The 12,010-nt window shown below is 43.4% G+C and overlaps 1 protein-coding gene across 1 annotated transcript in view; it reads left to right on the top strand.

Annotated features, from left to right (window-relative positions):
* stau2 (staufen double-stranded RNA binding protein 2) overlaps positions 1-12,010 on the top strand; it is an 86,110-nt gene that overhangs the window by 21,035 nt on the left and 53,065 nt on the right. The window contains exons 7-9 of the mRNA XM_041961332.1: positions 3,203-3,310; positions 10,459-10,671; positions 11,787-11,924. Of these exons, the coding sequence (XP_041817266.1) occupies positions 3,203-3,310; positions 10,459-10,671; positions 11,787-11,924 (459 nt within the window). The remainder of the gene's footprint in view (positions 1-3,202; positions 3,311-10,458; positions 10,672-11,786; positions 11,925-12,010) is intronic.

Below are 12,010 nucleotides of genomic sequence, written 5' to 3'. Positions count from 1 at the left end.
CCAGATGACTGCCTCTCACTTCGACCCCCTCCTACTTGAAAACTCTTCCCTTAATGAGAAGGCGAAGGATTTGCGCAGCTGATCCGTTTGTGCTCTCCCCAAAGAGGCTCTATTGAAAGTGTTTTTTAGAGATTCTAAGATGAATGCGTAACCAGCTTTTCATCAGATTGAATCCAAATCCAGCTCAGCTGTAATTACTCTAATGTATCATTTAAGCTCTGCAGTTCCCATAGTTTAGTTGTCTTGTGTGGTGAAATAAAGGTTAAATAAAATGAAAATGAATTAGTTTGCACCTGGCAGGAGTATATTTCCTCTTGCCAGTTTCTCCTTATTTTGTCCTTTTTCTTTCAGCCCACTCCTAATGTCACTGCACCTTTCCAGAGTTTCCCCTCAGGCATAGCTGTTAACTGTTGTTATCATCTCCCACCGGAAATCAAATTACCCCATATCCTCACCGCCTGGCATCGCTGATGGTTATTCAAAACGCTTTGGCTCCCCTCACTCGCCTGACTCGCTGTCTTGTGGCGTCGGCCTCCATAAATGTGCTCTTTGTTTGCTGCTGCTTCTGAGTCTTGCTTTACAAATTGAGGCACATTGTGTCTACACTACATGTCCGTCATTCGGTCTCCGAATGAGTGTGTGCGCTCTCACATGAGTAAATGTGTGGATGCCCTCGGGCTCGAGGTGTTCCTTGTTACTATGGGCAGTCAAAGCTTTATTTTGAGGAAGACCGCAGGTAAATATCAGTGACACTCCAATTGTGTTGTATTTATCCACCAGTAGAGCAACAATGTGTAAGGAAAGCACCTTCAACTTTACAGGGCTTCAGGCAATAAAGATTATATAATGGAACTGCTGACTAACTCATAACTCACTGCCAGTGAGTTTCAACCTTGGCGATACTGTTGTAATTATGAGAAACGGACGGTAAACAAGCGCACTTTCTGTTTTGAAATAAAGCTTGTTTTCCTCACAATCACCCACTGACTGGGTATTTATGTGGGAACATTTCAAGGAGAAAGACGACATAGTGGCATCGTTTGTGCGAAGGAAGATATATTTAGATCTGCAAACTTTATGATTAAGTTTTTATATTCTGTCCATTGGGAGCCACTTCTTCCCATCCTTTAATCTAGAATCCTTGTTCCCTATCATTAAGTCAGTTGCCAGTGAACATCACTATATGGAGGTCTTCTCTTGCTTATACTTTTCCCAGCACTCTCTGTCTAGTAGATCTATAAGTAAAAGCAGGACTGAAGTCAGATTTAGCCCTCTATTTGTCTTTGTCACAGGAAGGTTGCTGACCTGCTTTGTAATTCCAGTTTCCATGCTAATACACCCCCACAGACACATGCAGACGTTTAACCCAGCAGCTTGTTAATGCAGCCTTGAGAGGGAATTCACACTATTAATCACACACATCACGAATAGTGGCAGAGCGAGCGTAACCACCAGAACCATGAAAACACATTAGAATTGTAATGAAAACAGTTCGCAGAAGAAGGGATGAGGCCCTTTGGACAGACTCGCTTCACACACACACACACACACGCACACGTCGGTGTGAGTCTTTCGCCCGGTGCAGTAGGTGTGCGTTGTACCATGTGACCGTGTTTCCTGTGAAATCCAAGAGATCTCACAGTATGAATCATGCGTCGTATCAGGTCGCACAATGAGGCAGGAGAAGGGAAGAAGCCCAAAGGGGAAGACCGCAGCCATTCAGACATAATCAGACAAAGAGCTGGACATGAGAAGATAAAGATCGAGACAGCACTCTGCCTTCCCATAGACAATTGGCACCAGAAAGCTCCTTGTTGTATGGCTGATGATATGATCTCTATGGCGTGAAATAGGTTTCTGCATTAGTAGAAGGGGCCAATAGCAGGACTTATGTTCAGAGGTGAATAGCAATCAATTCCTGAAAATCATTCTTATAGATTCAGTCTGTCTGATCCGTATTTAAACAACTAACTTGGTAATTAAAACAGCATTCAGCTGTCCCAAGGCTCAAACCTGAGTCATCTGGTATTATGTCCAGAATTACTTCATACATTCATGGGCGGCAAATTTTGCGGACTGAGAAAAATCTCTTCAAATTTTTGACATAGCAATGTCCTTAGGTCTGTCTGGATAAAAAGAAAATGTGTGGTTGTTCCACTGAAACCTGCTGGTGCTTTCCCACTGACCTCTTCCTTCTTAATTTTCGGTGGATCAGCTCCACGTTTCATGCCTGATGAAAACCCAAATTTGAGCCCCTGCTCTCTTGTTTCTTCTTGCAGGAAGTGACAGTTCTTGATGTTCACAAATAATAATTTGACTATCTAGAACAGTGATTTAATATAAAAAAATTCTCATATTTAGTAGATTACCCCTTTAAGAGACCTTCCTGTACAGACAGAGGACCACCAGTCATGTCCTGGAATACTGGAGTTCTCAAACCCATATCAGATAAGGATCATAGCCAGAAAACAGACAGGCTCCCCGTTGCAGCAGCTTGGCCGACATCCACCTCATAGGCGTGTAACTCTTGGTTTGATATGTGCCACAGTTTTGGGGTCGCCCTGGTACTCAGGAAATAGATACATTTTCTTTCCATTTATTCTGGAAAACCTCAACATTAAACAGTGGCTTCTTGACCATAATACTAAATTTAGAACTTTAAGAGCTTTGCATCTGATCAGTGAGTCATCCAAAACTAAATGTCAGCATTGCTCCAACTTAATAACAAAAATATCTGCGCAGAAGGAACTGAAGGAACATTATAGCAGGCCACAAGCACTTTGTGTTCTGTACGACTCAATATGGTTTTGTATCTGAAGTGCTCTTATGGGACCCATTTTTGCTTTGGCCCAGAATTCTATGAGCAGAACATCAGTCTGTTTTAGCCACACTGTAGGGGATGCTTTGGTTTCCTGTTTGAGTTCACCATGCTAGTAATGCTAGTTATATGAGCTAGTCTAACCCAAAAAAAAAACAGTTTATATACCAGTCAGCAACTAAAAAAACTTGCAAAAGCCTTCCAGAGAGCTCCCTTTTTTGTTTGTTTTGTTTTGATTGTGATTGCAGGCACACTGAACAGTTCATAAATAATAGATAATACATTCCTGAAACTAGTATAACAGAACACTAGATCATTCGGAAACCTGAAAGTTATGTCCCCTTTTGCCATTCGGAGCGTTGATTTTCTTTCCTTCTTTTCCAGAGCCCGGAGGAAAAAGGGGAGACAGAGGAAGGCAGTGATGCCAGCAAATCAGAGATCAGCCTGGTCTATGAAATTGCCCTCAAGAGGAACTTATCTGTCAACTTTGAGGTGAGGAAAAAACACGACAGAGTGAGGACACCTTATCCACGAACACCCACAGAAATATGGTGAAGTGATGGCATTATTATTGACTTATAACTCATGTTCTTCCTGTAAGTAATCACAGAATGTCTCAGGATGAGGCCACACAGATAGAGGATGTCTGAGTAGTCATCATGTATTATCAGGATTTTGTGAAATGATGCGGGAAGTATTACAAAAACTAAACAACTCATTAAAAACTGAAGTCACCCTGATAATACTCCCCCTAATGATAGTGAAATATGAACTGTGCAAGGACACACGTGTTTGCCCGGTTTTGCTTAATTTTCCCATCAGTGACAGATCATTGTGTCACTGTAAGGAGATTCAAAAGAATCTGTGTGCAGGAAGTGTTAGATGGATCACCCCCTTTTAGAGCTTGTGGACATTCTTATGGTGTTAAGTTCAAAGTGTTTCTGGACTGATGTAGGACATCGGTATGGGTTCTGGTGGTTTGTTTCTCTTTAGTAGTCAGCCTCCTGTACAGTCTTGTGAAACAAAATGAAAGACGCTTATATTTATCAATTAGACATTTTTTCTTGACATGTATTTAACAACCAATATTCATCTTTAGATTATCTATTTATTATCTCTTTGTAAGATGGAAGTTCTATTAAACATTTATTTCTGCAGTTTTTGAAAGCACCACACATGAGTTGCTAGGTTAATTAGGTATGCCTGTACAATGTAATGCAATGCAGTGCATGAGCCCTCCAATAAATCTTTCTTTGTGAAGCAAGGTTTAATTTCAACATTAACTTTTATACAGCTGTCAAAAGTTATGTCCCACCAGTGTTTAATGTTCAAACATGAGACACTATTTTCTATGGCTTTGATACTACATTATAAAAAAAAAGTTTCTCCATAATTCAACGTGACAGGTGAGACTTGGGATCTGGACAAGAATTCAAAATTCATTTTTTTGGCCTTGAACAGTGCTTGCCTACACATCATAACCAATTTAAGTCAGAAATGATGAACCCAGTAGAGGTATGAAGGTATTAGGAAATTAAATGGGTTGAGAATGAGCCAGCCATGCAATCATATATATACAAAAAGAAAACATTTGTAATATTATAGTGTGCTTTCTGACATCCACCCCAGACCTCAGAGAAGCCAAAACAGCTTTACTCTCCATCCCCACATGATAATACAAGTCCTGTTCCTTAATTTGCTCTGTTTACTGTCCTACACAGTATTACGGTATGATTTAATCTAATAAACAGGAGTCAAAATTCCAAATCTGCCTTTGACATTTGGAATGTTCTAGCGTTGAGATCCATTGTGGTTTCCAACCACAGGATGTTGTCGAGAGCCAGCGAGAGAGGAAGAGCTGCTGCCGTACTCTCTTCAGCAGCTTCTGATGAGTCGTGGAGGCAGTCGATATGGAGCTATCAACGTTAAAATACAAATCCAGCTGCTCAGTGCCAAGCATCAAATTATCTCGATTTCAGTGCATTACATGGAAAGTGTTTCCAGATTTTCAGACTAAACTAAATTCAGACGTGCAGTGTTGCTTGTACTCTCTCACTTGTGAGTTATTTGTCACACACCTGCAGCTGACCGTGACTGAGCTCTATCACCCTGACATTTCCGAACCAATCAATCGCTGTCGTCTGCTGAACCAGCTCTCTCTCTTACGTGGTAAAAAAATGAGTCATTTGCTGTCATTCGCTGCGTGAAAGAGCAGCCCTGCTCTTTTTCTAATTGCATGCATTTCTTAAAACTTGAGCAAAGGCAGTCATCAGTTTGGTGGAGGTGAACATCTGCAGTAACTCCTGAATGTGTGTGCTATGTAGATTCTTGGGATTTTCCTTTTCGTGTCAGTGCATTCTTAGTCACTTTTACACCCAGCACACAGTGACCACAGAGACAACGGCTCTCAAGCCACCTCTGCTTCTTCTTGTTTGCCCTGCTGTCGTGTTTTGCATCTGGCAAGAGCATGTTCTCATTGAGAAAACCTTTTTCAAGTGGAGGGTTGGCGATCTTGATTGAGTCATCTTGGAGCTGCCTCCCAATGCTGGCCACTGACATGTTCTGGATAAGATGAGGGTTAACTGCCTTGTTCAAGGTTTTAGTTTTGCCTCGCAAGATTCCTCCAGACTTTACAGGGAATCCTATCGCAGCTTTTCTAACCATTTTTCTAAATCCACGAAGAAGCGCATTGTGTCCTTACATGACCCGCTGGGCCTCCTTGGCTTTCACCGTATCTCAGCTGACTCATCCAATATGCACTCCCTGATCAGCCCCTCTTCTTCTACTGCACTCTGCAAGGTGCCAAAAACAAGGGAGGCTCAGTTTACTCTGTGTGCCCCCTCCCTTCCTCCACAGATTCCCTGCCTTCCACCTCTCCTACCATCACTCCCAAAAATCACACTGAGGGCGGTTGCGTTTTGAGGCGAGGGGGATAGGCGGATGGGGGTGAGAGGAAATGGAGACAAGGATGGAAGGAAGGGAGGGAGACACTCCTCAATTTGTTGACTTTGCTCGCTAATAAAAGTTTACACAACATTGGAAAAAATATCTGTAAAGCTGTCCAATCCTCCCCTCCTTTGTTCGAAATACCCATTTGCTCATCAGAGCATGACATGGCTATCCTTCCTGGAACTGCTATTAATAATTTCAGCCAGCTAAATCTGGATTGATGCGATTCATCATCCGTCATGTCTTTGTCACTGTCAGCGATTACGCCGCTTTCATTTTCAGCCCTTCCAAATTGGAAGCTGACAGCGGTGGTTTTTCAAAGCAGACCACAGCCACATTCCTCCAAACACTTCTTCTCTCCTCTGCTCGCTGTCAGTCTGGAGACTGGCTGTTCATTACTGCCATCTGATGAGCAGTAAATCAGCAGCTGCTCTTCACTCTGTCTTTCTTTCACCATCGTGCAGCTAATATTCAAGTTGCAATTTTGAGCTTGGTTTGTTCAGCCTGTACTGTGTTGTAAATAAGCAAATTGATTTAGAGAGAGACTGAACTCTAACAGTTCCCCTTAGTGTCTTTTCATTTTCTTTACACTCAAAAACAGATTAGTTTTGTTCTCCGCCTCTGCATGTCAGCCACACCACATTTGTTTCCCTGTGCCATGTCAGACTAAACTGTCCGAAGGCCAGCCTGCATTGAGGCAATTATCCTCTCCCCATCATACCCCTGATGGCTCTCCAGCAGATTCACTTTCATCCTCAATCAGCGTGTTGCATGCAACATGCTCTGCCACTACGCTGTGGCGAGAGACCAAGTGTGAATTACACTTCTCCATGGGTCTCCTCTTGCCCATTGGGTCCATTACGTTATAACTCATTAGACAAAGTCTGGCCTCATCTCCTATGCTGCCGTGTCACATCCCCTTCACCGTGTCTTCATTGACGCGCTGAGGAGAAATGGCACACCCCCGCACCCCCTGTAACAGTCAAACTCTCAAATTCAAACACATGCACGCACAGTTACGTGCTCACGCACCGCACACAAAACCGTGACGGTCATCTCTCATGTGAACGCCTTTCACAGCAGCCATGTTTTCACATCATCTCATCCCTGCCCTCACTGGGGCATGAAATTACCCGTGAGTCACTGCTCGCGAGTGTCTGCTTTCCCATCCCTCCGCAACGATGAGGGTCGCCGCCACCCTGAGAGCCAGTTGGCTCATTTAATCCCCCCGTCAGGCAATATCAAACAGATGTCAGCATCAAAGAGGAACCAATCTATAAATCACAGCTTGTGTGTTGGATCAGAGGCTCCCCTTCCAAGGAGGACACAAGAGAAGAGGGTCCGGGCCAAGAACCACCCATCTTACAAGAAGCAGCTTCCCTCAGGGCTTGTCCATCCACTGCTCGTCACAAAAGAGCCTTTCTTCCCTCTACCAGTCCCCACCATTGTCCTACCCTGCTCCCATAGCCTCCTCCTCAGAGTACCTGAGGTCTCGCATGCACAGATCCTCAGACTGCTCAGGGTATTAATGTCTCTATGAGAAGCCGAAGAGGAGGCCTCCCATGTTAGAGAAAGGAAGAGATGAAGAGACAAGAGGAGAAGGGGATTGGGGGGAGAGAAAAAAAATCAACATTGAATTACCAAGTGTTTCCTGTGTACAACCTGATCCTTGTCATTAGGTGCTAGACGGGTGTGTTTGTGTGTTTGTTTGCATGTATGTGTGTGTGGTTGTGCGTGTAAATGAATGGAAGTGCTGAAATCCCATCGGTGTGGCGCAGATCCCGTGTCGTCTGCCAGGAGACTGACTGCAGCTCGTCTGCCGCCATCCTGGGCCAAGAGTGTGTGACATGTGTGCACAGATACACACTTTGTCTCATACTTTTTGTCGACTGTACCATATATACCTTTACAGGCCACGTTTGATTTTTTTTTTTGGTTGCTGTCAGTCACTGCATGTTTTCACTTAAGACAGCACAAGTGAACCTTATCACCGCGACACTTCGTCACATTCAGTCCATCACATGTTCTCCTGTATTCTGGCAAATTCCCAGAATGCTTTGAATAAGCAGAAAGGAAAGCAGACAACTTAAGTTAGTTAAAACCAAAGACCAGTAGCAGGCCTGCTTGAACGGTTAGCTCTGCAAAGGAAACAACCATTATTTCTAAATAACACCAGGAAACTATGTTGGGATAGATCATAGAATATGAGGATTCATTAGGGTTTTTTCACTATTAACAAAACTTTATTGTCGCTTTATGAAATAAGTTTTTTTAGATTATAATCCTTGTGGAATGTGGTCCACAGCACAGCATATGCTACACATATTTTTACAGGTTTGAGCTCTTAAGATAATTTGCATTTTTGCTGTCTTGTCCAGAGTTGGAGGAGAAGGTTGATGCCACCCTCATTATTTGTTTGGTATATGGAGCAGTAGCCAGTGGCTGATTAGCTTAGCTTAGCTAAGCACACATATTGGAAACAGAGACAAATAGCCAGCTTGACTATGTCCAAAGATAACAAAATCCCTCCCAGTGCCTTTAATGGTCCCTTATTAACACATTATATCTAGTTTATTTAACCCATACAGAAACCAAAGTGAATGAGCATCTTGGTAGCCGGATGGTTGTGGTGCATGGCTGCAACGTTGCCAATTTGTTGCATGTCATATCCCTCTCTCTCCTCTATTTCCTCTCTGCCTCTTCACTTTAAAGCTGTCCAACAAAGGCAAAAAATACCAAAAAAAGTCCTAAAACCCCCCTCCAAAAAAGTCTTCTTGCCTGACAAACAATGACGTATAACAGAGATTCCTGGTCTGAATCAAACCAGGAACGTTGTTTTCAACCACCATGAGTGTGTTTATTTCTTGGTCAGCTGACCGTCTTGCTCAACCACAAAAATGAATAGTTACACATGTTTAGAAAGGCCTTGCATCGCTTGAACAAGCAATTAAGTGAGTAGTCAGTCAGTCAGAGCGGAGTTCTGAGCTGTGAAGACTTCCTGTCCTGCTCATCCCGTCCTTCACTACAGCGGCATCAGATACACCAATTACATCTACATTCTGTAGCTCAAATTTATTTTCTCCAAGTGACATAATCTCAGCTGACCAGTGGCCGGTTACTCGCAGTGTCACCGTCAACACGGTAGAAAAAGTTCAGAAGTGCGAAGCATCAAGTCCCATTGAATGTTGTAATGTACAAGAAGCTGCCATGTTGCATTTCCTTTTAGTGGTGATGAGCAAGACCAGAGCAGATCCCCTGGGTGGGAGTGAGTTTGGCTGTGAGCTTGGACAGCAAGTGCTCCAAGGCTTCCCTGCAACACACATCCTTACATATACTTAAAGTCATTGTGCAGGACTGCTGACAGGCTAACAGGTACATTGACAGCAAACACGAGGCCAGTGTCAGCCATGTTAACACGAGTTTCCTGCAGTTATTTAAACCTAAATATAACCCTTTTTTTAGCCTGTATGTGTTGAAGTTGACATGCAATTTCACAGCAAATGAATGATTTAAACTACATTGTACAGTGAGTGTTTTGTCTATGTCTTAGGAGTTATGCGTAGGCATAGTTTTATGGTTTTTAGTCTGTTTTATCTGTTTCTGAACATTCAATAATCAATTGGGCCTTATCTTTCTTTGTTTCTTTCTTGGTTTCCATGCACTAGCTCGTGATGTCATTTTAGCATGTTGAACAAAACACAAGTTTGTCTGGGTGTAGTTATGTGGTGGGGAAGGAGGGCTGTGCACACATTATCCTTTGTTCTCCTCAAGGACTGGTATTAGTCTGTGTTGATGTGCGAAGTATTTGAGGAATGCTCAAGGTTCCGCTTATCGGTTTAATCTGTTTTATCGGTCACTGGGTTCAAATTAACTGTTTCTAGATTGCATCTGATTGCTACAATTTGTGCTGTCTGCACCACAAATTGAGCTCAAATAAAGGAGAGCAGGAGAGAGAGAGGGAGAGAGACAGAGGGGAGGCGGCTTGAGAGAGTCTAAAGAAACGTCTACAGTCAGCAGCTACAGCTAGAGGGAGAGCGAGGGAGGAAGTCAGTGAGCTGTGAATCGAAAAAGGCGTCCACATTAGCCAAACATGTACTGTTGGACTCAGTAAGTGTGTGAAACCTAATTCTTCCTCCAGTGTGTTTTCCTAAATAAGGTTGAGGAGAACCACACCTGCTACACACACACACACACACACACACGTACACACACTCAGACACTGTTCTTGGACTTCACAGGAAGTAGATGTGATTGCAGAAGCATGACCTAACGCCAGCCGGTGTTTGTTTTAGGTCTCCCAGGTGACCAGAGGCTAGAGGAAGGAAACTGAGCCCTCAACACTAGAGACTGTCATCTAGGAACATGTTCCTCTTCGTATGTGTGTTTGTGCGTCAGTGCGTGTGTGTGTGTGTGCGTGTGTGTGTGTGTGTTCTGCTGTATATGAGTAACACACGCATATGGGTGGGTAGTGCTGTGGCCATCGAGAACAGATGTTTTGGACCACCTGGTGTAGCTGCTTGCAGAGCGCGCTGCACACACTCCCTCACACATATGATGCACGACAAAAACATTCACATTCATTCAGTTTTTTTTTCAGTCTGTATTTTGTCCTGTAAAAGACGAGCTTAACTGGAGGTTTCATCTACATAAGGTCCTCTTTTCCAACCTGTCCGTCCTGTATGCTCCCCCAGGTGTTGAAGGAGAGCGGCCCCCCACACATGAAATGCTTCCTGACCCGCGTCACCGTAGGGGAGTTTTCTGCTGAGGGCGAGGGCAACAGCAAGAAACTGTCCAAGAAGCGTGCTGCTCTGTCCATCCTGCAGGACCTGAAGAAGCTGCCCTTCATCCCCGCTGTGGAGAAACCCAAGACGCACTACAAGAAACGCACCAAGACCATCCTCAAGGTATAGCAGCCAGGATTTGGACCAGGAGAAGCAGGGGTGTGGGCGTACAGGCATTGAATTCAAATACTCACATTATGCTGAACATTTTCTGACACACTCAAGGCATCTCAATGTCATCTCAGAGGTGTTGCTACTGGCCAGTCATAATACATTTAGCATGGCGAAATTATTCATTGACACCATTTTAATTACTTGACTGCAAAATGGGTAAAAGTTAACACTGGAAATGCACAGCATAATAGCACTAGAGCTACTGACACTGACAAAATGTTTGAAAAATACACACAAACGCCTACTCCACCATCAGTTAATGCGAAAACTGGAATTGACCAGGGCCATGGTGGTACATGTATTTGTCCCGAACCGTTCAGTTCAGGACGTTCGGTTCAGTGTGCGATTTTTCCCAGTAAAATAACAGTAATTACCATGTAACACAAGCCCTGCCATGCATTATGAACATATTATCCTGTAACTGAAATGTGCAACCTACATTAATAAAATAAGAATAACTTTAACAGACTAGTGTATCCGATGCTGACTTGCTAGGATAGCACCGTTTAATCATCTAGGCGGCTAGTTGGACATGTCTAATGTGACCATCCTCCGTGTAAAGAACACGCGATTTAAGCTTATGGTTAAAGTAGTCAGGCTTTTTACTACAATGAGCCTTCACGTGTGCAGCCAGTCAGTTGTGCTTTCTGTGTAAATGAGCTGCAGTTGTTCAGGAAGTATAAGGTCAGAGTCTTACAATGGCGCATTAGATTCAAGATTCAAAATTCAAGAGTCTTTATTGTCATTGAGCATGTCAATGAAATTTTCATTGCATTCATTAGTGACATTAGTGTCATGATTTTTTTTTAAATTTAATTTTCTTATTGACAATGTGAGGACATGAGCACCGAAACTGTTGCAGTAAGAATTATGGACAAGTAACCACCAGAGTCAAAAGACCAAAATGAAAAGACGTTTTTTTTTTTCCATGTTTTTGTTTCCTCGACTGTACCGAAAACACACCGAACTGTGACCATAAAACCAAGATACATGCTGAAGCGTGAATTTTGTGTACCGTCACACCCCTAGAGTTAACCATCGTGCTTTTCCTCTTTTCCTCCCAGACAGGACCAGACTATGGCCAGGGCATGAACCCGATCAGCCGTCTGGCCCAGATCCAGCAGGCCAAGAAGGAGAAGGAGCCAGAGTACCTGCTGCTCTCTGAAAGGGGGATGCCCCGACGCCGGGAGTTCATCATGCAGGTAAACAATGGTTTTGTTACATATTCTCTTCGTTTTCTCACCATTGTCACATTTCGTATTTCAGGTGTGCTTCTGACACAAGCTTC

This window comes from Chelmon rostratus, chromosome 20 (assembly GCF_017976325.1).
Source record: "Chelmon rostratus isolate fCheRos1 chromosome 20, fCheRos1.pri, whole genome shotgun sequence".
In the NCBI taxonomy this organism is placed as follows: domain Eukaryota; kingdom Metazoa; phylum Chordata; class Actinopteri; order Chaetodontiformes; family Chaetodontidae; genus Chelmon; species Chelmon rostratus.
The sequence above is the reverse complement of the archived record's forward strand: the minus strand, read 5'-3'. Positions and strand labels throughout refer to the sequence as shown.